Source organism: Manacus vitellinus, unplaced genomic scaffold (genome assembly GCF_001715985.3).
Source record: "Manacus vitellinus isolate BGI_N305 unplaced genomic scaffold, ASM171598v3 scaffold_3_pilon, whole genome shotgun sequence".
In the NCBI taxonomy this organism is placed as follows: Eukaryota; Metazoa; Chordata; class Aves; order Passeriformes; family Pipridae; genus Manacus; species Manacus vitellinus.
Window position 1 is genome coordinate 30,234,209 of NW_021940535.1, and position 27,783 is coordinate 30,261,991.

Here is a 27,783-nt window from a genome sequence, read left to right on the forward strand (position 1 = left end):
CTATTAACATTGGTACATAAAGTTTGCTTTAACAGATGTGACTTTTTTGGCCACGTTGTAATGGCTGTTTAATATTTTAGGGAGATATTTACATACCACACATACGAGCAGGTTTTGTTTGGTTGGTTTGGGTTTTTTTTTCACTCAGGGATAGGTGAGCAATCTCTTACAGTTCAGAGTAAGGAAATGTGCCCCTGCAAGGGACTGTCCTGCATATGCAGTGGTAGCAAACAATTCCACACCTTCTACTGTTCAGCACTGCTTTGCATAACATACTGCCTGTGGGTGGATACATAGAGGGAAAAGCCATTCTTGTTCTGAGTCAGAAAGGGGAAGCAGGCCTGGTGCTCTCTCTTGTTTGCAGGGTGTTCAGATCTGCTTGACCACAGTTACTTTCTATATAAATATACTACTGCTACAGGAGGCTCCTCAGGTGCTGAGAATGCCCAGCAGAGGTGGGGGACAATCATATCATGATAATATGTCAAGGAGATTCATATCATTACCTTCTGGCATGTGTGGCTAGGAACAAATGAGAGGGAAATTAAATTTCTAGTATTTTAATTTGAAAGGAAATCAATCACTTTGGTCTTCACATCAGTAAAGAGAAAAGAAGGAGATCTGTCTTTGCCTAGGAGGGCCAGCCATATTCAACATTGTGCTGGTTTAAAAGTTAACCAGCAGGGGGAATGAACCCAACTCAAAGGAGAGATTATAAGTCAGAATAACAATTTATTAAAATAATACAGTAAGTACAATAATACAAACAAACAATTGGTCTCAACCCACAAAAAACCCAAATGTGTAACCCAGTACCCTGGGGCCTGAACAAAGTGGTGTTCCTTGGGCCCTGTTTGAGTCCAAAGTAAAGGGAGAGGGGAAGAACCTGCTGGTGGGAGAGCTGCTGCAGTCTGGCCAGAACTGGTGATCGCAGTCCAGTGGTGGTCTAAGTCTGGTTGAGAGCGATGAGATGCAGCCGTCCTCTGGATCCCACGAGTGGGTTGCAAAAATGTTCCAAAACTCCAAGATTATATATCCTCCAGTTCAGGCAGGAATGTTCAGTGCTCCCCTCAGGGCGGGGAGTTTCACAAAGGGTGTGAGGACAGAAACATCCTCCTATCTCACAGGCCTCTTAACACCTAGTTTATAGCCTGAGGAGTCAGGCTCTATGGGCAGAAGGTGCGAATAGTCTATTGACAACAATAGTCTAGTTTCTGGGAAATGACATGGAAGGCTATAGAATACAGTTTTGGGTTACACCCACCATGCTCTATGGGCAGAGGGTGCGAATAGTCTATTGACAACAATAGTCTAGTTTCTGGGAAATGACATGGAAGGCTATAGAATACAGTTTTGGGTTACACCCACCATGATGAACTGATCTCAGCTGTCCTAACTAGGACAAACATAAAGACTGTTTTGTGCATGATTCCAAAAGAGGCAGGGCAAAAGCAGGGTAGCAGGTCCTTAATCCCTCTGCTCATCACTAGGTAGGTCTTCATGAGATAGTTGTCTGGGCATTTTCACATCTACATCCTCTGGAGAGCACTCTGTAGTATGGACCAACCATAAAAGCCCACTCACAGATCAGCTACTGCTCTCGACTCTCCTCATTTCCATGCACAGGAGTCTGGGAACACAGGTTTCTAAATAGGAAAGCTGACACAAAGTTAAGGTGGAAGGCAAAATGCAACAGCTGCTGTGAGGCTCTGCAATTTGACAAGTCACTGACTACATACGTAACATTTAAATATTTAACTGGATTTCTAATAAATATCTACGGTGAAACTGTGATTTCCTTCTGTAGCTAGCTTTCTACAAGCTAATGGGTGATAAGTAATCAGCTTTACCAGATCAAATTCTACACACCATTTTGTTTTCTTAACACTTTGTTTAATTATAAATGGTCTTATATTGAGTCTGTTTATGCCATTGCTTTTATGGATCATCAGCAAGACCATGAAAATATTATATGAGTAATTTCCATGTATTTTGACTGAAAGCTACTTTTGTGTTCTCTGTTCACTCCTATTTGATCAGACAACCAGATTAAACTGAATACCTTATTTGCTTAATATTATTTATATAAAAAAAAAAAACAAACCTCACTAACTTGACCATTCACATTTAGTAAGGCCACTCTTCTCTACAGAACCTATTACTCATTCTGTGCCCACTTGTGAACCCACAAATTGGAGGCACACTGGACCTGGATCAAGTTATAAAGATCATGTTACACATACCTACCCTAATTCCTAGAACAGAACAAAGGTCTTTAGGAAAGTGCTGTGGTTTCCTGGAACAGTTAGAACCACATATGGAGCTGTAAGAATAATTTATTCACCGTGATCTGATTACTGTGTGAAATAAGGTATAATATAATATAATAAACCCTGAGACTAGCTCAGTTGGTTACAGCACGGTGCCAATAACACCATTGTGGGTTTGATCCCTGTACAGGCCATTCACTTAAGAGTTGGACTTGATGAGCCTTTTGGGTCTCTCCCAACTGAGATTGTTGGGATTCCATGAGTGTATAACCCCACCTTTCTTTTACGTGTAAGAACACCAGGTGGCTGAAAGTCTGACATCTTGTTATGATACGGAACTTCACTCATTGTATTTCTTGAACAAACAATAGTGGAACTGCCAATAGTGGAATAATACACGTTACTGAAGTTAGAAGTACTGTCTGCATTTAAACAATTGTACAATCTCTATGCTGCTGTTTGTGCTAACCAGATCTGCTTGCAACAAATACTTGTCTTAAAATGAGCCATTGTGAACTTCCAGATCAATATTCAGTGTGTGCCAAAAAATTCAGTGATACATTTTGAATGGCAGAATAAGAAATTAACTACTGAATCTTGCTAAAAAAATGTGAAATTTAAAATAACATTTTTTAAAAGTTTGAAATAAAGGGATTTTTTTCATTATCAAAACTAAAAAAAATATTAAACGTCTTTTATTTTGATGGGAAGTATCAGACAAAATGTATTAGGCGGTCGTTCTGGAAATTCTGCAAGAAAAGCACTTGTCACAATGTTTCTATCCTGTTTACAGACCTATCCCAAAACCCACTTCAGAAAGGTCTGGGCTACATCTATGTTTCTATGGATGAAACAGTGCCCGGGACCATTCAAAGTAAGTTGAGGGCTGTGTTGCAGACCTCGAAATGAGATTTTCATATCATGAAACTGAGAAAATCACACTCACTTTCAGTGCTGTGGAAAGTGATGGGAAGGCATGCAGGAGCACTGACAGCTTAGGAAGTCTGCTGGGATTCCCCGGGAGGGCTGCATGGTGGATGGACCAAAATGTCAGCCCTGTCCATATTGCTCCTTAGAAGTAGCACTTGGCAAGTGTTACTCTATTACCTTGCCCAGGCATTTTCTCAAGGAATGCTACTTAGTGGGACATAAATCCCACTAATCAGTGTGCTAATAGTCAGGCTCCCATACCTGAATTTACTTTCTCACCCTGATTTATTTGTAGAAACAGCCTCACAAAACCTTCTTTAAGCACTTTAGAAAAATGCATCTTTCTTTATTCTTATTACTGATATATTTCTGTATAGATAAGTATATTTCCGTTTATTTTACATATGCATGCAACTTAAAAGTTAGCTAGGGCAAGTGCAAATATTTTCTCTGCCAAATCCTACAATAGCAATAAAATAATATATTCCCTAATAATAAAAACTCTGATAAGAGAGAGATATTTCAGAACAGATCAAGGAGTAGCCAACCCTTGCAGTTAGATTATTTTATTTGCCTGTTTGGTACCTGTCAAAAGCAAAGAGGTTCAGAGGGTTGTAGTGAACCAGGACTCCAAGTAATGCTGCTATAAGGTATCAGTCTTGTATAACTGCATTTCTATGAGAGTTGATAGAAGATTTTTGTTGACTTGTGTTTCTTTTCTTTGGTAAAAAAGAAAGCTTAATAAAAATGTTGGAATTAATACCGGAAACCACATTATTACCTGGCATCTGCAATAAGAGATGAGATATTGTTTAGTAAGAACTGGAATGCAGAACTAACTCTCCTTTGCAATCACCCACCGTTTAATTCTTTTAATCCTTTTTAATTGGTACTGCATTTTGAGTTCCTTTAGAATTGGTTTTCTTCTCTTTTTTTGATTTTCTATTTTTGAATCAGGAAGAATTCTCTTTCTTCTTTTTATATGTAAAGAAACAAAGCTATTGTTATGAAGTCTGTTGTTAGTTTCTTGTTACGGAAGAAACAGGAGGAGAGACACTTGATTTTACTGATTATATGATAGCAGGGACAACAACAGACATTTTACCTCTGTACAGAATTCAGAATTAATTCCTAGGAAAAAAGGAGAGTAAGTAGCTGTAATAATTATATAACATTTGAAGGGTTCAATGCTGCTGGATTTAACAAAATTGCTAAGACATACTGTGAAGTGAGCTCTATTTTAGTGTGTACTTGTATGAGAAAATGGGGAGAAATTTCTTTCATTATTAGTTTTTTTCTTTACAGAAGTAATTGGCTTAGTACATGTGGTAGTGTAGTTTTTTATTTTCCACACTGCAGTGTTACATTTGCCAGTCTGGTTATTTCATTGCAGACCTTTGTTGCATTTGTTCTACCTCTCTGTTTCTGGTAACAACAGTACTAGCAGGGTGACAGTTTCTCATTTTGAGGTAATAGCTCGACCTAGTGATGAGAAAGAGCTGCTACAGTCATATGTATTAGAACAGTTCCTCAATCTTTTATAAACCAAAGACTGTCTAACTTTCTTTAATTCTCATGCAGTGTTCAATAACTGTTATTATTCTTTCTTTATTGTTCTTAATTTTATTTAAGAGAGCATATAGGTTCCTTTTTTAGCGCATTTTACTAAACACTTTGTCCTCAAGACGCAAATCACAAAATTAAATACAGTGCTTTAAAAGACTAAAGCAGCACAACTGAGGGTGTCAAAATAACTTTATTAGAATTATGTCCATTTATTCCAGCTGAAAAAATATATTTTAGTGTATTTTAAAACTCAGTTATATATATTCAAGCATGAATTTAGCTGTTACAGCTTTATACCAGCAAACTATGTCTCTTACAGTTGAATTTAGTTGTATTCTAGGTAAAAATAAATCTTGTTTGTATTAAACAAAACATCCATTGAACAGGGCAAAATCTCACAATGGGCTAATTACAATGTAAAAGTGACCTGAAGATTTTAGTATTGACTACAAGAGTTACTTTAAATGCTAATTCAGCTGACACCCAATCTTTACCACTGTATAAAAAAGAACCAGAATTTAAATTAGTTCTACTATTATGGTTCTAAAACTCTAGAGAATTATGCTGTTTTATGTTGCAGAGTCAATATCAGACAGCTAATTTTTCTTTCTTAACCTGTAAGTGGTTAAAAAAGCATACGTATAGTGCTTTGGTTTTGTGGTTTGTTTCCCTCTCCTCTTCCCCAGGAGGAGAATAAATTACACTGGATTCCTTCTCATTAGCCAAGACCACTATTGAGTTAAAGTCAGCAATGTTTCATTCCTCTGTGGTCCTGGGCCTTCTGACAATAGAGCCATTGGTATGCCATATGCCGTGCCTGCCATGTGCACTGTATGGCCAACAGCTCTTTCAACAACCCTTTCTTGTCTGTGCTAAGAAACATGAGGGATAATGGAAGGGCTGGGATGTTAAAAAAAGGATGCGGCTGTAGGGAAAAAATGCTTAGTCTTTTGTGCAGGCAATAACAAATCACCTCACTTTGTGTTCTCTCTTGCTGCTACACTAGACGTGTCTTCCTAGTACTTTACTGAAGTCCTGAATGCCTGGGCTCTAGAAAAGATTTTCTTTTAACACTTCAGTAGCACTGTGACCTTTAACTCCAGGGTCAGAGCAAGTCTTATTTGTTTTGAAGCTTAACATAATTAAGCAGAAAGGAAAGAAAAAGGATTAAATAAGAGAGACTATAGCAATAGGAACTCCCAGTGGGAGAGACAAGTACTATTTGTACTATGAGAGAAAAGATTTTGTCTGGAGGAGAGACAAGTAGACTGCATGTCCTTTAAATGTCTTCAAAAGGAAGAGAAAAAAAACGGAGAAGAAAAAAAAAAGAAAAATAAATATATTCAAACTGTAGGAACAAATAGCTCTGTTAGGTTGATAAGTTATTTAAAAGCTGCAAGCTCTCTGGCATGTGGTGTATTCCACTGGGTAAAAGCCAGACTAAGTGATACAAATGGGAGCCTACCTTACTTCAAACTACAGATCTTCAAACAGCTTTTGAATTTGACAGTTTGTCTTTTCTTTTTTTTCTCCACTCAGATACAGAAATTAAAGTACGGTTCTGCCTGAGATTTTGAGTGCAAGCACTCAAACTTTAAGAGCACATAGTGTTACTAGTCTCCTGGGGACAGAAAACCAATATAGGCAAAGATCTTTGCTCTCTGCATACACATGTCCTTGACATGCAAACACGTTTCAGATGTGCCAGAACACCTGGCACTACAGTTATTGCCTGGTGAATGTACAAGTATCCAATAAGCCTTTATATTTGAAAGACAGCCAGGGTATGAGTTATGCTATTTATATCAACCCATGAGACTGGGGAGGAGGAACTGATCTCCACCTTCCCCTAAGTCCTGCCCACCACTGATCTATCCCAGTGTATAACAGGCTCACAATGCTGCCATGGTATATGGATGTTTCTGTGTGGCTCCATTAAGAGAAACAACCTTCTGCTTTCAAGCTCAGTCCCTGTCAGAGAAAATAGACTAGGCTGCTTCCAGAAAGAGCATTTGCCACTTCATTTTCTGTTATTGCTACAATGCTGGATCATGTAGCAATGCCTGTCTAAAGTTATTCTTTCCTGGTGGAAATGAAGCCATACACTAACTCCCTGCACCAAGAATGGCATTAGATTCTTATTACAGCACATTCAGGAATAGATATAAATACACAAAGTAAAGTACAGAGACTTCAACACCAAAGTAAATTGTAGATGCTGACAATCACAAGCAAACCAATAGTACCACATGCCATTCAGCTAGGCCTGTAACAATGTGTGGCAAAGTTTTGTGCAGCAAACATATCAAGGAAAAAATTCAGACGGGAAAATACAGGATTCTTGGTGATCTTTGCCCAGCTCACGTCATCAACATTCAGTCACTGAGAGCTGCGAAAAGTATAGTTTGAGGTATCCGGAAACCTGGAATTGCCTATTCCCACAAATCCATTATTACATAAGTTAGGATTGGAGAAGAAAAAGCCAAGTCTTGCTACTACAGTGTATTCAAGGCCAGATGGAGAGTCCACCTGGTCCAAGTAGTTGGTCCAAGCTAAAACTGGATTCTGGATGCAAAGGGAGTCCTAAGACTGTAGACAAGATACATCCTTCTCCTTCCCACAACCACAATCTTCAATTTCTATTTTTCAAAAATAGAAATTGTTTCAGCACTGTCTTTTTTATCTCTCAAATTGTTGGTGATGAAGCATCTTAAACAGTCCATGACTACATAGATGGTTTGGTAGGGTGCAGAATGTTCCACTGCTACTTACTAGTAATTTTTGTGTAAAGGGCTGGTACAAGGCTGAGCTGATGCATACCAATAGAATTTCTGATGTTTTACAGTCCTGCCCATCATAATGACCTGGCCCATGAATCCACTTGTGATAACCTTGACCATCAACAAAAGGTCTTCAATTCCTGCCTAAGAAACTGCAGAGAATATGTATTGGATGCTGACAGAAAAGGGAAAGTCTTTCTCTCATATTTGAGTCTGGCCATTGTTTTTAATTCAGATCTTGTTTTCTTGCACAGCTCCAGTGAGAGCAAAGGATGAGAACAGAGAGCTGGGAGAGCCACCAACACAAAAACAGCTGAAATGTGTTCTCTCAGGCAAAAAGCCAGAAATCATGAGGGTTACCATCAGGAGGCTACTCTCTGTTAACCACAGTGAAAGCAAAAGACCTTCACTGTATGTCTCTCCTAATCACAGTGTCTGACTTCTCCACTTCCCCTTCAGCTCTGTCTCCTCTTCAAACAGATTTCACCAATCTCACAAAACTCACATATTTCCAGTCTTCCAGGCATGTTGATGGCACCATATCCAATGGATGCAGCAAAGATGTGTATATTTACTGGGAAAAAATGAGGAGCACAGATTTCATTAATGAGCAATGTTCAACTGAGAACTGAGCTGCCAGTGAAAAGCTCAGTGTAAGTCACGAGGCTGCACATTTGTTCTACATTATGGACCTTGCATTTACTCACTTACCTGTTGCCTGCAGAGAAACCTCTTAGCATTTCATTTCAGCTGATTAGAAACAAAACTAATGCAAGCATTTTCTAACTAATTAATCAGGAACTTTCTTACAGTGTTTTTCAGCCATTCTTAAATGGTTTTAGTCTGTAGCCAAGTGGTTACTCTCAGATACTAAACAAATGATATCATGAGTGCAAAGTCTCCTAGCTACTAATGGCACCCAACATTTACATTCAAACCTGTTCTCTCCACCCATCTAGCATCAATTTAAATTTCTCTCAACAAAAATAGAGGAAAAAATCAGCTTTAAAGGAGAAGAGTGGAGAAGACAATGCTTCAGTAAAGCTATTACACATAGTAATGTCTGCAGGAATGAAAAAACCCAGAGGGTTTCTCATGTGACTTGAGAAGAACAGAGGTGTGAGACTGGGGTGTAATTACATCTAGTGCTGTCTGCGGATACACTGGAAAAAAAAGATTGGATATTGAAGAACAACACAATGTAAACAGACTATAATGGGCTACTTGACAATAGTAGAGAAAAGGCCAGAAAAGGCCAGGGACATACCAGTTATTACTTGCACCATTGTAACTACAAAACAGTAATATTGCCAGTGTTTAAAAACAAATCATATGTAGTATTTCTACCATTAGTCCCATTAACGCCATTAAGATAGGGAATTTAACATGTAAGACATAGTGAAACGCAGCTATCCCCGGTTTTTAGAAGTGAAAGTAAAGGGGAGGATAAAGATGTGACTGTTACCCAGTGTGCCCTAATGATGCAGACATTAATGAGGACTTGGGAGGTTTTGCTCTTTCCCTGGCTGTATCTGCCCAGCCTTACTGGACCACTTTCTGCAAGTTGCTTCTCACTTCCCTGCTTCAGTTTCTCCATGAAAATATTCTTATTTTAGCAAATGTTTTGTTACTTACTATCATAAAGCACTGTATGAGATCTAGTTATGAACTAGAAATTGTTCATTGAATGAAAATGCCCAGGCAACAACTTAAACCTAATCTGACCCATCCAAAAATCTTTCCTGTGCAGAGAAAAGAAGTAAAGATGTAAATAGCAATTTACAAAAGTCTCTGGCAAACAAGCAAACACCCTAAATACAACCTAGGATAATACAACGTTTGTCCAGTATTTCTTGTACCTTTTCAAAATGCAGAGTGACAATTAGATATACGGGAAAAAAAATCAGAACACTAAGATATAAGGTGTTCTCCAGCACAACCATTACTCTTCTATGCACAGTGACTCCATCTTCCAGTCAGTGCACAGCTCTGAGAATTGCACACACGGCCTCTGCCAAGGCCAGTCCTGTGTTCAGGTGAGGCTGTGCCGCACACAACTATCCTATATCTATTCCTGATCAGCACTGGAGTCTAATTCTCATGCACAGGACACTTCAAGGCATTTTTCTTTCTAAAGCCTAAAAATATCTTTTAATGGCTTCTTAAAAGTCCTTTTAAAATTCAACACCCAGACCACACTTACTGCTGACAGTCTGCATGACCTGAAGAACAGCACTGCAGTTTTACACTAAGTGCATTAAAACTAACTATGAAAGCATATGCATGCAAATTACTAATGACTCTTGAAGTATACATGGAGAATTAGGGGGTGTATTTAGCACTTCACATCCTAGTCTTCAGAGTTGAATTGCATTTACTTTAGCACTCTCAAAGGCAAACAGGCAAAACTGTCCAATAACAGAGTTCAAGTAAGTACCAAAATCCTATTTTACCCATTGTGTCTATGATTCAGAACTGAGTTTTGCACAGCAAAATCATACATCCTCAGCAAACGCTTCCAAAGGTGCGAGCTTCGCACGCGCTCCCTCTCCCAAAACAAATGAAGCGGCTTTACGGCAACGCAGGTGTCTAAGCTCTTTGCACTGGACAGCACACGAGCCACACAAGATCTGCAGAGACAGGATTTCTGATGGCTGCGAGTCGCCCTCATGAGCCCAGCGCGCCCAGCAGCGCTGCTGGGGCACGCTTTTCTTCACAGCGCTCTGGGGAAGGAGCCAGAGCCAGGACTGCTCGGCCTGCGAGCTCCTGCCCGCCGCGGGGCGGCCCGAGCGGGGGCCGCCAGGAAGGGCCGCCGTGCGGGTGCGGGTGCGGATACAGATGCGGGTGTCAATGCAGATGTGCATGCGGGCCCTGGCCGTGCTTTCCCCCCGCTTCGCCGGCCCTGCGGGCAGGAAAAGGGCGGAAAGGCAGGGCAGGGAGGCACATGATGAAACTTCGCGGCGTGTTTCAACAGCAAGCTGGCGGCTGGGGAAGAGCCGCCGGGAAGCGCCGCCTCTTCCCATCCTCCGGCGTGGTGCGGCCGCGGCTCTCCTGCGCCCGGCGGCCGGGAGCGGGTGAGGCAGCGGAGCGGGTGAGGCAGCGGAGCGGGTAAGGGCCACCGGGCCGCGGGGCTGTGCCGGCAGGGCCGCCGGGGGCCGCCGCCCCGCCAGGATCGCGGCCGAGCCGAGGCCCGCACAGAGCGGCCTGCGGGGCCCGAGCTGCGGGGCCCGCTGGCGGGGCCGGCGGGCCCGGGAGAGCGGCAGCCGCCGAGGGAGGGGTGGCCCGTGCCGCAGGGAGCCCGGGGCAGCAGCGTGCGCCGAGGGAACCTGCTCCCGGTACCCGCGGTCGCACGGAGACCGTGCGTTCCCGGGAGGACGCTCCAGCTGGTGGGAGAGCCTAGCTCCATGTGCTGAGGGTGAGGTGCGGAGCGCCATCACTTGTCCAGATGGGAAAGATGCGGAGGGAAGGAACAGTGTGGTAGTGCCGTGCTCGCATTGGCACGCCTTTTACAGCCCCAGAGTCCCTGGGCTTTGTAGGCTTTGTGGCTCTCTGAACCCTAATCCTAATGGCCCCTTCGGGTGGAGGTCCCCAGCAACATCACTTGGTCTGGAGGTCCCCAGCTGCAGCCCACCTGTACTATTAGAGACCTCTACTGTTACTCTGACAGCTGTGAGGCCTGTGTATATCTCCAGGGACCCTGGGACTGCAAAAGGCATGCCGGGGCGAGCACGGCACTGCAACAATTGCTTCCTTCACATCTTTCCCATTTGGGGCTACCACGCTGCTGGGGAACTCCAGTCTAAACCCATCCTCTTTTGGGTTGAAACCATTCCCCCCTGTCCTGTCACTACGGGTCTTGCTAAAGAGCATCTGTCTTTGTTATAAACCCCCTTTGTATGTAAAGGCAAGAAATTGAAAGAAATTCTGCTGAGATGATGTTTCTTCAAGAGATCATACTATATTCCCAGTAATTACTTGTTCTATTTGTGCTCTATGAAACAAATCATAGACAACCTTGCTGTATCTAAAGATAAAAATTAAACCTAATTTCTTGCTGTCCAAAGTTTGTTTATCATACTCTGGGCAAGCCAGGTTTTACTTAGTAAAGTCTGCTATTCTCTTGATCAGTCTTCTTGGCAGTTAAGTGATTAATAACCTACATTTGTTATCTGTGTTTTGTAGGTATGTTGTTGGTTGACCTTGGCTGGATGCCAGGTGCTCACCAAGCCACTCTTACACTCCCCTCTTCAGCAGGGTGGGGTGGGTGGGGGAAGAAAATATGATGAAAAAAGCCCAACACAGCCTCATGGGTTGAAATAAAGGCAGTTTACTAAAGCAAAAGTGAAGGTCATAAACAAGCGGAAGAAAAAACCCAAAGATTTTACTCTCTCCTTCCCATCAGCAAGCGACATCTGGCCACTTCCTGAGAAGCAAGGCTTCAGCACACATAGTGATTGCTCTAGAAGGCAAACGTCATAAATAACAAATGCCCCCCTTCCTTCTCCTTTCCCTTAGATTTTTTTATCTGAGCAGATATCATATGAAAAGGAATATCCCTTTGGACCATTTGTGTCAGCTGTCCTGGGTATGTTGCCTGGCTATGATCAGGCAACATCTTGCCTGCCTCCAGCCTGCTGGTGAGGGGGAATTGAAGAGCACTGATGCTGTGGGAGCACTGCTCAGCAGTAGCCAAATCCCTGATGTGATACTATCACCTCGCTAACTACCAGTACAAAACACAGCACTGAGGGAAAAATGAGCTCCCTCTCAACCAGACCCAGTATAAAGTGTCAGCTCTTGCTTGTAATGTTCGTATCTTTATTGAACAGGTTCTCCACTTGCGCGTACAACGACAGCCTCACAATGTGCGGGATCTGGGCCCTGTTTGGGAGCGATGAATGCCTTTCTGTCCAGTGTCTCAGTGCCATGAAGATAGCACACAGAGGTCCTGATGCATTTCGTTTTGAGAACGTCAATGGTTTCACCAACTGTTGTTTTGGTTTCCACCGCCTTGCAGTTGTTGATCAGTTATATGGTATGCAGCCTATCCGGGTGAAGAAATTCCCGTATCTGTGGCTGTGTTACAATGGGGAAATCTACAATTTCAAACAAGTAAGTGTTGTATTGATGATATGGCTTTTTTTGTCTTTTTTTTTTTTTTTTTTATTTAAAAATTAGTGGATATTCGGAAAATCTTTAAAATGTGGTAGACTAGAATGTCAGAAAAAAATTTAAAGTTGGTAAAGGAGTAATGATGAGCTGTGAATCTGGTGGCTTAGTAACATACTTAGTCTTTAATACTAAAAAATCACTTCTTAATTGACAAGAAGGGGAATAGGTATTTGTATGTTCAGGTTTGATCAATTTTAAATAAAGATACATTCTTCATTATCTCTTGGGTCGGGGAATTTCAAACTTCTTTCTCCCATTTTCTCTTCATAATGCAAATGCTTTTAGACTGTCTTGCTCTTCAGTTATTTTGGGTCGTCAAACTCCAAGTTGTTTCCATTATGCTACCAAAGTCCTTAGATGTCTGCAGCAAAAGCCATATTCTTTGTGGGGTTTTTGAGAGCCACCTAAGTAAGTCTCTTAGGCACAAAACTAGCAGCAACTTTACTTACTTCCTGAAGTGTCCGAATGTCCCTGATGGGCTAAACATTGTCAGTGGGCCTTCGTCCCTTTGCTGAGATGTCCATGCTGCCTGTGTTACTTGGGAAGATGCTTCAGATAATCCAAATTCGATGTATAAAGCAACTTAAAATTGTGTCTGATTTGGAATCATGCTGAATGAATGTGTAAAGTGTATCATATACCAAGTGTGGTAGTATCAGAAATGTATGAATAATCTGAGATGTCATAGTATTTCTAATATCACAGTTTTGAAGTCGGACTCAGGATCCTGTTACTCATGTCAGTGACACTGGGAATTTGACTGAATAGGCAGGAGATTTTATCTTTTTTCCCAGTCTTCAAGTGTCTGGCTGTTTGAAAGATGAGATAAACTTTGCCCTGCAATAGATGTGAAATGTACCAACAGTCTGTAATACTTGCAGTGATTTGCATTGTGGCTTTTCTGCTGTTGAAAGCAATAAGAATTACTCTCCATCATGCTACACACAGTCTCAAACGGACTTTAATTATGCAAAACTTGCATTGCCATCTGCAGGAATTTGTTCGGTCATTGTCGCTACATTATGTATCCTCTTTCTTTATAATGAGACTTTTCTTTCAAACTTGTGGCTGAAACCTATCTAGGAAAGGATCACTGGAGAAACAGGTGTCTTGTTTAGGGAAATGACTTAGTTATTTTAATGTTGGCTCAATTTGCCCTAAGACTGCCCCATAAATAACAATTAAAACCAAAGAACTTGAGTTAAAATGCTAAAGTATTGGTTTTGTGGGGTTTCTTGTCTTGTTAGTGTTGTATTGAAACCCTCTACTTCTCTTTGTCTTGTATGTATTGAAAGGACTTTTAGAGAAGCACCACAAGAACATGAAGAATATTTGGACTGACCTAAGTCTGACAGCTAATTGCTTCCTCCCCCACTCCATCTGCACAGGCAGAGTGAAAGGGCTAGTTTGAGGAATGGAGGAAGATTAGGCAGAAGGACATTCTCTGTGCATAAAAAAAACACTGAGGAATTGCAGTGACTGCATAAGTAAACCAAAGTTTCTTTCCGAAATACTTTACCCTGCAAGTGTTGCAAGTGTCTATGTGTTTAGAGTTTTTTTTTTTCTTTTTGAGACAGTGGCTGGCTAGTGCTTCTGAAGACCGGGGTCATGTGTTTGCAGCTTCACATCCTCAGATAGAAGTGTATCCCTGAAAACTTGCCATAATGTCAATTCCTTAAGACTACAGAGACAGTCTCATTGCCTAAGAGATCATACTGGATAATACTTTTGTAGTGGGTTTACCCTCACTGGATGCCAGGCATCCACCAAAGCTGCTCTATCACTCCCCCACACAAGTGGATGGGGAAGAGAAAATATAGTGAAAGGTTCATGAGCTCAGATAAGGACTGGGAGACATCACTCACCAATTACTGTCATGGGCAAAACAGACTCAGCTTGGGGATATTAACTGAATTTATTGCCAACAAAATCAGAGCAGGATAATGAGAAGTAAAATAAGTCTTAAAAAAGAAACCTTCCCCTCACCCCTCCTTCCTTGTCAAGCTCTGCCTCCTCCCCCCCAGCGGTGTAGGGAGATAGGGCGTGGGGGTTATGGTCAGTTCATCACATGTTGTTCCTGCAGCTGCTCAAGGAGAAGATTCCTTCCCCTGCTCCAGCATGGGGTCCCTTGCACAGAAGACAATCCTCCATGAACTTCTCCAATATGAGTCCATCCCACAGCAGCAGTTCTGCAGGAACTGCTCCAGCGTGGTTCACTTTTCCGCGAGGCTGCGTTCCTTCAGGCACAGGCTGCTTCAGCATTGGTCCCCCACAGGGCCCCAAGGAAACCTGTTCCAGCATGGGCTCCCCTTTCTGCAGGTCAGCAGATCCCTGCCAGGATACTGCTCCATCATGGGCCTCCCGTGGAGTCACAGCCTCCTTCAGGCACCCACCTGCTCTGGCATGGGTCTCCTCCATGGGCTGCAGGTGGATCTCTGCGGCACTGTGGACCTCTGTGGGCTGCAGGGGCACAGCTGCTTCACCATGGGCTGCACCACGGGCTGAAGGGGCACCTCAGCTCTGGCACATGGAGCACCTCCTCCCCCTCCTTCACCGACCTTGGTGTCTGCAGAGTTGTTCCTCTCACATATTCTCACTCCACTCTTCCCTGGCCACAATTTCATCTGCGGAAGAACTTTTTTATTTCTTCTTAAATACATTATCACAGAGGCATTACCATCATTCCTGACTGGCTCAGCCTTGGCCAGCGGTGGGTGTGTCCTGGAGCCTGCTGGCATTGGCTCTGCTGGACACAGGTAAAGCTTCTGGCAGCTTCCCACAGAAGCCGTCCCCTGTAGCTCCCCCACTACCAAAACGTGGCCATGCAAACCCAATACAGCTTGGAACACCAAAGTATAATTTCCTTCTTTGGTGGAAATATTTATGCAACTTTTAAAGTGTGATTTTACACAAAAAAAATTGGTTTTCTTATTAAACAATTACATGAATGGTGTTGCTTTTTCAGTTGGTAAGCAGGCAATGTTTGCAAATGCTTATTCATGTTCTTCTTTATCTTTTTTCTTAGCTGCAGAAGCAGTTTGGATTTGAATATCAAACATTAGTGGATGGTGAGGTTATCCTTCATCTTTACAACAGAGGAGGAATAGAACAAACAGCGTCCATGCTAGATGGTGTATTTGCTTTTATTCTTCTGGACACTGCAAACAGAAAAGTGTTTCTGGCGAGAGATACCTATGGAGTCAGACCACTGTTTAAGGTGCTGACTGATGATGGATTTTTGGGTGTCTGTTCTGAGGCAAAAGGTAAAACTAGTTGTGTTTAGTGCCTAAATAATCTTAGGTATTGGTGTTGGAGACAAACTGCTTTGTCAGGCTTTTCTTCTAAGTGTGAAGAGAAAATGAACTGTAAGTTCAGTAATATATGAACTATATTTACTAGTATAAGAACTACACATCATTAAAACAAAAACCTCCAAGATGTTTAATTGTCCTTAATATCTCTAAAATAACTTGTTTATTTAATTTTAAAATTCTGTGTTCTGGAATTATGGCAGTATTGAAATCAAGACTTTTTTTTATGTTACCCCAAAGTTAAATTCAGTCTATAGAGTTAGAGTAGATTTATGCTACAATAAATGTATTAGACTGTTCCTGGTGTTCTATAATGAACTGGGAAATAATGCCACAAGAACTGCTAATCTGTAAAAGCCATAATTTTGAAACCTTACTGAAATTGCCTGCAGCATTGGGTAATTTTCCAGTATCACTTATTTTATTTGATGACAGTTTTTTTCCTTTGAGAGGACACATCCACTGCTCTGTTTTTTAAAGTAATCTTGGCACTTTCATAAACGAATCTGAACAGTGTCAAAGGGGAATTTATTGCCTAAAATGCACTTTGGCTAAAATTTACTTTCACGATTGCTTGTGTTTCTCCCATTTACTGTGTATCTATTTCATTATCAGGCTGCAATAGAGGTTGACTCCTCTAATAGTACTGTGTACTAGTACTAAGAGCTGTACCATCTCTGCTTCTTGTGAAGGAAGAAGGGAAGTGAATATTCTGGAGACTATCCTATAACCATGGCAGTGAATTACCAGTCCCTCTCTAACATCAATTCAGTATCTCTTTGAGGACTTCCTCAAGGGGCATCCAGGTCACCAGCAAGTGCTCAACATCCTCTTTCACAAGAGGAATGTAGATAAAGTTTGATTCTTGACATTCAATACCAGTGGAGTAGAAAAGTCTGGAACTGATGAATTATGAAATCACTAAATCAATGTCAATTAAGTTATCACGTCAGTGATGTTTTATTTCAACCCCCTTGTTAGCTTGACTACACTTAATTTTAAATACAAAATCAGTTCATAATTGTCATTTGAATTTTTATAAGCATATTACACCTTGACCTGGACATCATGTAGTCAGTTAGAAAAGTGATCTTCTTAATGCTCACAGGGATAAATTGCTACTTGCCAATTAGTAAAACTTTCTGGTTTGTTTTCTCTGTTGTCTGCCTCAGCTTGAGACAGCTCAGATCTATGTGTGCATCCTGCCAGAAGCAGAGTCACGCTATAGCCAGGACTGACTCTGACTTAAAAGGGTATTTTTTAATACCAGATTTAGGATCTGGAGAAAATATTTGTATATAGCTTTAGTACAGAGGCTGTTGAGTGAGGTATGACTTAACCGTCCTAGGTCAAAAACGTTGACATTTTTCTTTTTTCCCATTTCATGTGCAGGACTTATCAACTTAAAGCATTCAACATCCTTATGTTCTAAAGTGGAACCGTTTCTCCCGGGTCATTATGAAGTATTGGATTTAAAGCCCTCTGGCAAGGTTGCGTCAGTGGAATTAGTAAAATTTCATAGCTGTAAAGATGAACCGCTCCATGTTGCGTGTGATACAGTGGAAGCTCTGCCTCCAGGTAGTACAGCAAAGATTTTGCTATGTATTCTGATTTAAAAGTGAAAAAAATCATAGTCTTTGAATATAAAACTTGTACTGATTGGTTTAAAAAAGTACCATTTAAGAAAAAAAATACCAACTTGGAAGAACTTTTAAAATGTAGAGACTTTAGAGTTGTTCTTGTAGGCAGTTGTGTGCCAAGATGGACTTGAACGCCTTTGTTACCAGAGGAGATTCAAACAAATATCTTTGTTTTCTATTAGCATAATCCATTAAAGTCTAAGTAACACTTTTTGGACTTTCTTCCCCTTCTCTTTTCTCTTTTGAGCAGGCTTTGACCTTGAAACGGTGAAAAGCAACATCCGTATTCTATTTGAAAATGCTGTTAGAAAACGTTTGATGGCTCACAGAAGAATCGGTTGTCTTCTGTCGGGTAAGTAACAAGAACCACAGTGATTCTGTATCTTCTCTCTCTTTTGCCCATCCTCTGCTAGTTAGAGGAAAGTAAATTGGCTCTTCAACTGTGATGTATCTGAAGTGGTCTGAATCTTCATTTGCTTTTTATCTTCATTTCCTTTTTAGAACAGGCAACAGAGAACTTGTTAGTTTGGGATAAAGTTCTCCAGTTTACAAATATCTTGAAAATCTTATGCTTTTAAAGTTTACTCTGGGCTGGGATCTCTTCTTGTTGAGACACCATTTTTAAATAAGAGGAAATAAATATATTCTTATTGAAAAATCACTCAATATATTCTTAAATACTTGAGATTTATGCTTACATTGGTGTCTAAAAGATAAATGTAATTATTATGTTCACTTTGCACAGATTGAGCCTAGAAAAAAAGGCTTGGCATGTTTCAGATAGCAGGAGGAATTGAAATTTTTACTTGTCACCTTTGCTATAGTCTTCATCCTAAACTCCCTTGATTTACCAAATTACAGGAGACCACCTGGACCAAAATTATTTGCTGCACTGTTTTGCAGATGAGGTAATAGCATGTGGTACAGGAAGTTGTTCACTGACTTAGCTGATCACTATTGTGATCTGGTGGTTCAGTGTCACAGAGGTACTTTACAGAGCTAAAGCTCTGTAGCCATGGGACTGACACCTTATTTCCTGTGTTTGTGTAGCACTTTTTACTTATGGTTAGAGTTCATGCTGTTCATGCATTCATTGAACATCAGTAATTACACTCTTTTGTCATGAACCCTAATAAATGTGCATCTGAATGAGAGAGAACTGACCAGGAGATACTGTTGGACCATTTCCCTACTATGGCATCGTAAAAAGTAGGAAGGAGGTAAATTAAACAGGAAGATACGGAGAGTTGGGAGATCCAAATCTCAGTAAAAAAGCCTGTTTAAACCCCAGATTTCAGATATCAAATTAGAAGGCAGTCAGCAGCTCCTCAGATGCACATGCAGAAAGCTGTAGTAGCAAAACTAAGTGCCTGTGCTGGCATAATACCAGAGTATTTCAGTGCTTCACAGTTTTGAGTATGCTTGGCACATCATGGTTAGAGAATTGCTTCTGTTTCCAATCACAGTGGAAGTTCAATTTTCCTGATTTCTTCATCCTAAGCACTCAGTTTGTTTTCTGTGCTCTCCTTTTGTCAGGTTCTGCATATAATTTCAACAGGATGTTTTTTTTACAAGATAGCATGCCCACAAAGTGGATCAGGGTGGGAATTGATGCTAGTGCACTCAGCTGAAAAAACATGTGCAGATTGTAGGAAGCAAAGAGAAGAGGGTTTTGCCTCATGCTTGTCAGAACTGCAGGCAGATATGGGCAAACAGGTACTGTGTTTTGCTCAGTACTTCAAAGGGGAGTAGCAAGTAGAACTAGTCAAGGATTAGCAGAACTAGCTCATGAGAATAAGAAGGTGGAGCCTTAGAGTACTGGTTTTATTGTATTAGAGTATTGGCTTTATTGTATTAGAGTATTGGTTTTATTTTTTGCTTTTCCAAATTGTTCAAATCTTTTCACTGTCCTCTAGAAAGACGAGGGAAAAAAGAATGATTGGGAAATGCTTACACTAAGTATTTTGGTTTGTTACTTAATTCTTTTTTATTCAAACAGAAGAAAAAACTTCCGTAGTCCTGTCAGTAGACCATCAAATGTGTAGGTAAGAAGAGGATAGGGAGCAGTTTTGAAATGAAGAATAAATCCCATTTTGGCAGAGTTGAGAAGGAGCATGTTCTCTAGCAGTACAATGTGTTCAGTATACTTTCTGTGTATCTTAAAGAGGGATCTCCACTGATGCTTCTGACACCAAGTAACAGCTGTTACTAAAGACGTTCTACTAAAGTTGCCTGATTCTCTTGTTAAGCAGAGGTAAAGGTACACTTGTATGAGAAGTACCTTGTATTCACACAGCTTAAAAATGAAGCCCACCCATAAGATTCCAATATCTAGATTCAGTGTTCTTAAGGGGGAAATAAAACATCATTCAAAAGCCTAATCAAATAATTTGTTTTGTTGGCAGGGGGCTTAGATTCCAGCTTGGTTGCAGCTGTTCTTCTGAAACTGATGAAAGAAATCAACATCAGTTATCCATTGCAAACCTTTGCAATTGGGATGGAAAACAGTCCTGATTTACTGGCTGCCAAAAAGGTATCCTAAGCGCTGCTTTAAGTTTCTTCTGAGCTGCTGAATGCTAAACTGTGTATTAATGCTTCTAACTTCATGGTATGGCATTTACAGTAACACTGAATACTCATTTATTACTAGGATGTAAATCAGTTTGCAGTAAATCATTTAGTACAACATTTGCTGCTTAATCTTACAAAAGAGACAACTGAACCTTATCTGTTTTCTCTTGAAATCAGAAGACTTTCATGACACAGTCCCTTTGTGTTGCCAAAAGGACAGTACTTTGGACTTGTCTCAATTCTGCCTCTGGGTTTTAGGGTAGATCTCCATTCTATAGTTCCTATACTATGGCATTTGTATATATGTTATATATTGCAAGTTAATCATCACTTTTCTGAATTAAGTTCTTTGTACAAACTGTTTGGCATGTGGGTTACCCCTTTTGAGCTGCTTTTTCTCTTAAGGGCAAATATCTGGAGTATTTAGAGCCTCTACAGATTTGGTTATGCTTTTGGCAAGCAGCTGGATGGTCTCTTGCAATCATGATTGAACACTGTAATCAGGGAGACTGTTCTCTCGGGTGAATGTATCACTGCAAGTCAGAGTGGCTGCTAAGTAACATCTTTTCTTGGCCTAATGTCATAATTGTCACTGTAGCAGAAGGGAACTGGTGCTTTTGCTCAGTTTGTGTGTTTTAAACACAATGCATATTTATAAACTGTTCTAGTTGAAAAGGGATACATGATTGTAACCTTTTACAAACAGGTGGCAGCACATATAGGAAGTGAACATCATGAAGTAATACTTAATACTGAAGAGGGAATTCAGGCAATAGAAGATGTTATCTTCTCGTTGGAAACCTATGATATAACAACAATAAGAGCTTCAATTGGTAAGATTTTTTTAATGGTAATCTTTGGTTTATATCACCCAAATAAAATTTCATGCAAAACCATGTGGTCATCTACTAGATCCCTTAGCTGACACAGAACTTGGGAACTGTGACTCTGAAGGTCTACTTCCCAGTCTGATCTACGATACCACACTGAGGCAAAAGCACTTACTAGTTTCCAAATCCCTGACTGCAAAAAACAACTGTCAAAAATTGTTCTCGAAGCTTTTGAGATGAAAAACAAAAGTTATATGAAGAAGAAATATTAAATCAGCAGGTCTAGGTTTTCTGCTCTGATGAGTAAGAACCTTGGAGAAAGGGGGGAAATTTATAAGTTATCTGAGATACTGAATGTTGTGATAGCAGAACAATTATGATTACCCTTTCCTTGCATAATTTTTAAACTAATGGGAAGTATTTCTTGTCACCCTTTAGTAACACAGATTCTTATAATGTATGTTTGATTCTGAGAAGTGAAGGAAGTCACCAGCAGCTTTTTACAAAGCATTGCCAGCCTGATTGGAGTGAAAAACACTAATCCAATGCAATTCTGCATAATGCAAGCTACAACACTTTACCCAGTTAATCTTGTGTCATCCTAAAGTGTTATGAAACCAAATAGTCAACACAGTTTTCAAGGCTGAGCTCCCTGTGTGAAATCTGCTCCAAGAAGATAGGATTTGTGAAATACTGAATTTGTGAAATGTGAAATGCTGAATGCAATTCTTTAAAAATTTAAAGCCAACTTTTCATCTGCAATTTTTCCTTTGTGATTTGCTGCTTAGTATAAAAAATAATGAACTTGATCCTTTTCATTAGATTTGTAATACTTATGTTATAAAAGCATATTGTTCAGAAAGATGCGTTGAGGGGAAGAAATAATTCTATTTAATAAATAATTCTTTAAAAAAAAAATTTAAAAAGGGCTTTATCCAGTTCAACCCACAGTGGCAGAGACTTAAACAGCAACTTTTAGTGGTAGCTTTGTTCCCTAAGGCTAAAGGGTTTATTCAGCACTATACTGGAATTAATCACGTGCTTAATTTCAAATTGAGTCAAATCAGCTCCTCTGTGTGTTTCCGTGGGAATCCTTCAGCATTCCCAGGATCACAAATAGACACATCTTTCTCATATTTTGAGGGTTAAGTGTTTAGATACACAGTTTAGATGTATTTGCAGCACTTAGCATGGCTGATGATGGCTTTGAATAGCAAGATGTTATTTTACATTAGTTGTTTGCTACAGAAGGAAGTGGTGTAGGAGACAAACTTCTAAAATGCTAAATTTAAAACTACTAGCTGTATATAGCATCATACATGTAACTGTACTTTAACATACTTTTTTTTTTTTAAGGTATGTATCTTGTCTCCAAATATATTCGGAAGAAAACAGACAGTGTGGTAATTTTTTCAGGAGAAGGATCAGATGAGCTGACACAAGGATATATATATTTCCATAAGGTAAGTATATTCACTATACAGAAAGCCCTCGAGCTGCTTGTTCTCCCGTTCAGCAGAACATCTCCGAGATTTCAAGGTGTGATGTTTGAGAGTTGTCACAACTGTATATTTGCTGTTTTTTTCCTGAGGTGGCATAAAATCCAAGGGATTTGATCACCTGAAAAGTAACTTTTTAAATCTTCAGCAATTCCTGAGACTGTTACTTCTTGTATGTAGTTTTTGCTAGTTCTGAGATCACTCTGTGATCACTACAAGGGCAGGACAGCAAGCAGTGGCTCCCTCAGTGCAGCTGTGTTCCAGCCATGTGCTCTATGCATGTGTTTGGTTTTAGGCACCATCTCCCGAGGAAGCTGCAGAGGAGAGCGAGAGGCTTCTGAAGGAGCTCTACCTGTTTGATGTACTTCGTGCAGACAGAACTACTGCAGCACACGGGTAAAATGTACTCTCTTGAATGGTGAGGACTCATGGGATTTGAAAGCACAAGAAGATCTTAAAAGTTCTGCTGCTGTTGAGGAAATTACAACAGTTAACTGTTGGCTGAATAACTAAGTGATTCAGAATATTGTGCTGCAGGATAGTTTTACTCCTGCAGTCTAGGTCTAATCTAATCTAAGATAGTCATCAGTCTTCTGAATACTAGTAACAAATGGGGTGCACCCCATGTTCTGCTTGATCTCCCTATCTCAATATAACTGAAGACATGACCCACTTTGGCAGAACAGTCATTGCTAATGTTCCAGGTATGCACAGGCACTCAGGGGCCCTGAGCTCTGAGTGTGTGGGAAGCACAGTATATGAGGGCAGGCAAATCTGGTCATCAGAGGAATCATCAATCGCATTTCTGTTCTAAACACCGTGAGACAAACTTGCTATTGCAATTGCTACAGACAACGTTTTGTGAAAGAAAGTTTTGTTGGATGAGCAAATAGAGGAGAAATAAAACTGAATCTAATTGCAACTGCTTACAGTACCTCTCGATAAATTGCATCTGCTTAGAGTAGCTCTTGATTCTTAGAGTAGCAGGAAAAGACTGCTGAGGATTTGTATGCCAAGATGAAATTGAAGATGTAGCCTGAAGGAATTTCAGCAACAGCAAAGCACACTGCAAAATTTAATCTGGTCTGTGACCATAGGGCCCACTCTTGCCGACCAATGCAGGAAATATCTTTTGTCTGGGACTGTACTGTTCTTTACAGAAGCAGTGAATTAGAAATGCCAATATTCAGAGTTGAGGCGGGAAAGTGAGACTGTGTTTGACTTTGGGCTTTTTTGAGGTTTAGACAAAGAGGAATCTTGAATCTGATTATCAGCATGCATATAAAGAACTAAAACAACATACTGAAAAGAGAAAAGTATGTGTATAGTCAGGTAGCTGACTATAATAAAGAGGTAGTAGGATACAATATGTGTGACTGACACCTGAGCGACTAGTTCGTTCTCTGGGAGCAAGAGGATTTTTTTAATGTGTTTTTGCATAGATATTGCAATGGTTGTTGCAAATCCTACAGTACTGTAGTCTTTAAATTCAGGGTACTATAAGCTGCCCAGCATATGACATCATAAATCATCATGGTCTTTAATCTGCATGGACCATACACCTCAGTTTCCAAATTGGTGAATTAAATGCACATAGTCATAAATACGCAAGAGAAATTTCTTCTAATTAAAAGCAGAAAACCTAGTGTTTGTGTGAAAGACAGGAAAACTGTTGTGGAATTTGTAAGTAGATGGCTTATGGGATTAATTCAATATCTTTTCTGTTTATTCCTCCTGTTTAGCCTTGAACTGAGAGTCCCATTTTTGGATCATCGATTTACTTCTTATTATTTATCTCTACCAGCAGAATTGCGAATTCCAAAGGTATGTAAAACTAGGGTTGGACCCAAGTGTAAGTGTACAAATTCATTGATACATGTTCTAAGCATGAGCAAATTGCTGAATTTAGTGGTTAAGTCCTCTACCCAAAGTCAAGCACGCTCTTAAATATTTTGCTGGATCGTTGGACTACTTGGAACCCTTTTCTGACTAGACCTTCTGAAAGGAAATGTTTCATAAGTTTTTAAATCCAGATTTTTGCACTTCCTCAGACTCATGACATTTTTTTTTTTGTTCTGCAAACAGAATGGAATTGAAAAATACCTTTTAAGATTGTCCTTTGAAGATTCCAATTTACTTCCCAAAGAAATACTCTGGAGACCCAAAGAAGCTTTCAGTGATGGTATAGCATCAGTGAAGAAATCCTGGTTTTCTATTCTTCAGGACTATATTGATCAACAGGTACAATATCACTTTTTTAGGTCTTTCTCATTTAAGTGTATTAGAAAAGGTTACCAAGGGGAGGCAGCTCACATGCTTAGTTAACAGAATAAATCTGGGTATATACCATTTAATGTGAAGGAGCAAGGTAAACCTTAGTCAATGCTCTTCTAGGTATCTGAGCTGGTTGAAGGCGTTTATAATGCTAGGTACAAAGAAATGCGAGAGCCTGACAGAAATGATTGTGTAAGGAAATGAACATCATTTAAGTGTCTGCATTGCAAATTATATTATGTGTTGACAAACACAATTTCTGGGTTACAGGCAAAGCAGCTGCTTCAGCTGATGGCACTTGCATGAACTTACTCTGCTGCTGAGTAACAACATAATGACTTTATAATGTACTTTTTCGTTTACGTCATTCGTTTTTCAAAGCTGTTCCTAGCTAAGCCATTTTGCTTTTTAAAGCCTCTGCTTGCATTGCTAACCTGCATTTTGGCTCTGGACAAAGTATAATCCTCTCTGGAGTACAGAGGTAGTTTAATCCCCAAGAAAAAGGAATAACACCCTATTTACACCAGAGCTCTGTTACACAGAAATATGTGTAATCAAGCCTGTGGATGGGTGCTTGTCTGTCCTATCAGCATATCATTTTCTTTCTTTATATCCACAAGCAAGAAAGTAGTTGGGTCAGGCAAGTGTTGTGCTGCCTGTTCTGAGCCTGTACTGTTGTAGGAGGAGCAAATTTATTTCATGGCCGTGAAAAGTCAGACAACCTCTTGGCAATGGAAGTTGCTTTAGAAATTGCCTCAACTGGTGCAACTATTCATCCTCCCTTTCAGAGCCAACTTAACAACTGCAGGTGTCTTTGCCTCTGCATCCCAGGTCTTTTGTTTCTAAGAGCTTGGTTATACAAACAGAGTCAACAGTTCTCCAAGTTGAAAAAAAACCCTAGGAAGCCACTTATGTGGCAAAGTGACTGCTTTAAGATTTTCCACTTGTTTCACAGCAAAGGAAAGGATAGGAAAGAAGTTTTTGTGAGTTTACTAACAAAGGTGGTTGTAACCCAGACAAATGGGCTTCATGTGTCATGCAGGAGAAATATCAACAGCACTGGAAATACAGTTACATATTCATAAAGATCAAGGGAGTGTATGACAAAGGTTTGACCTGTCAAACCTCTGCCTCTGGAATAGACTTTTTTTTTTTTTGTAAACCTGTGGGCATTTAGTGGTTTGTGAATTCTTGTGTATCTTTAAAAGTTAAATGTATTTGCAGCTTAACTTGAATTTTGCTTGTTTCTGTAGGTTGATGACCTTTTGCTGGAAAAGGCAGCGGAGAAATATCCTTTCAATCCTCCTAAAACAAAAGAAAGTTACTACTACCGCCAGATCTTTGAAAAGCACTACCCAGGGCGAAGCAGCTGGCTGCCCCACTACTGGATGCCAAGATGGGTTAAGGCTACTGATCCTTCTGCACGCACATTGAAACATTACAAGTCGGCCACCCAAGAATAGACTGTTGAAATAATCCCCCAAATGAAAGTGCTGCAAGCATTTTGTGTGCACTGTTTTAAGAAAACCAAATTATGCAAACCTAAAGCTTAAATCGTCTTTAAGATGTATTTTGAAAACGCTATTGGAAATGGGAGCTTTCTGTAGTTAGTGTACTATTAAAGATTTATCCTGCTGTACCAAAACTTTGTAATTCATGGGAAAATACTTTATGGATAGAAAACTACATTATTTGACAACTCTGTTCCTTATGTGACCTCCATTGTATTCAGTTGCCTGGCAGTTATTTAATATATTTTAGTGTGAGCTCTGTTACAAGGACTTGAATCAGGCTGAGGGATGCAAACTGCTGAAGGCCGTCTGAGCAAAGGGGAATTTGGCTGTAGCTGTTTAGTGACTTGTGTTCCTGGCTGTGGGACTTGGATAGTCTCTATATTATTCTCTTCTGAATGTCTTTCTGCACACCTCGGTGTAGTTTTCAAAAAGTATTTAGATATTCATAGCTATGCAGAGATGCTTACTAGAGATTATAATAGGTGTGGTACTGGGTGTTAATTAAATGAATGGGAATCTTATTTGTTTCTGTGAAGCCACTGGCTGGCTGTTTAGAGTCTTATAAATATACCATGAGTCTAAAGATATTGTGGCTGTTACTGAAGAGCAGAACAGATGAAGGAAGCCAAGTTATGTCTTTGTTTCTAACTCAAGGAGTTCAATTTTTAAATTTATTTATTATTCTTGAAAAAAAGAAAGGGTGTTAACTGGATGATATGTGTCAGTCTGATGGAAATTGCATGAGTATTTTAAGAAATTTTTCACTTACTTTGAGAGTTTTTCCACCTGTGTGATGAAAGGGTAGACTGTGTTGCTGCTGAATTTTGTGGTGAACCAACCTTGTTAACCATAGATTTTAGTCAGACAAAGCGTCACTAATGACAGCGGGATCAGATGCCTTGCTTGGAAGAATGGGAAAAAAGCGTCTTCACAAACTGCGAGAACTTGTAATACTCTGTTGAAAAGCACCTGCGTTTTTCTCCAGGACAACTTTTTATTAACTACTTAGTCATGGAGGCTGCTTTTTTAAAGGTAACTTAAAGGTGGTCAAGAGATAGATATCTGTGCTACAGATTGACTTGATTAGCTTCATGCTCTTTGTGAAGACAAGTCTGCTTTATTGTCCCTCTTGACTAGGAAACCAAAGCCGTTTTTTATTTAAAAAATAAAATATATGCTGTTCTGATTTAAAATCTTCATGAAATGACTGATGTCTATTTGTTACTGCACCCTAATCCTACATGTGTATTCCGGAAACTTTACTGAAACCTTTCGGTGGCACCAGAGCACTCGTGAACTGCCCAGTTATGGCCAATAGTGGCAATATTTTGACATAAACTTGCACGTATTAAGTTAATACCCTGCAGTCCTCCTAAGGGCCATGCACTTATCTTTTTGGATTTCTTTGAAGCAGTAAAGTATATTT

General features: G+C 40.1%; 1 protein-coding gene across 4 annotated transcripts; it reads left to right on the forward strand.

Moving 5' to 3' along the window:
• The first annotated feature begins 10,577 nt into the window (after positions 1–10,577).
• Positions 10,578–27,556, forward strand: ASNS (asparagine synthetase (glutamine-hydrolyzing)). Of its 4 annotated transcripts, none has more exons than XM_029961909.1 (12): positions 10,578–10,637; positions 12,376–12,658; positions 15,744–15,981; positions 17,422–17,607; positions 17,920–18,021; positions 20,075–20,202; positions 20,947–21,073; positions 22,427–22,533; positions 22,865–22,965; positions 24,312–24,393; positions 24,655–24,810; positions 26,097–27,556. In XM_029961909.1, the coding sequence occupies exons 2-12, from the start codon at positions 12,410–12,412 to the stop codon at positions 26,304–26,306; spliced, it is 1,686 nt and encodes a 561-aa protein (XP_029817769.1). In that variant the 5' UTR covers positions 10,578–10,637; positions 12,376–12,409; the 3' UTR covers positions 26,307–27,556. The 4 variants fall into 4 exon arrangements, with proteins under 4 accessions (XP_029817769.1, XP_017931331.1, XP_017931332.1 ...); XM_018075842.2 differs by having other exon boundaries at positions 10,579–10,620; XM_018075843.2 differs by lacking the exon at positions 10,578–10,637 and adding an exon at positions 10,638–10,654.
• The last annotated feature ends 227 nt before the right edge of the window (positions 27,557–27,783 follow it).

Coding starts and splice junctions, on each gene's coding strand:
- ASNS (XM_029961909.1), top strand. CDS start 12,410: ATGTGCGGGATCTGGGCCCTGTTTGGGAGCGATGAATGCCTTTCTGTC. Junction 22,534..22,864: donor GATATATATATTTCCATAAG/GTAAGTATATTC, acceptor GTTTGGTTTTAG/GCACCATCTCCCGAGGAAGC. Junction 22,966..24,311: donor AGAACTACTGCAGCACACGG/GTAAAATGTACT, acceptor CCTCCTGTTTAG/CCTTGAACTGAGAGTCCCAT.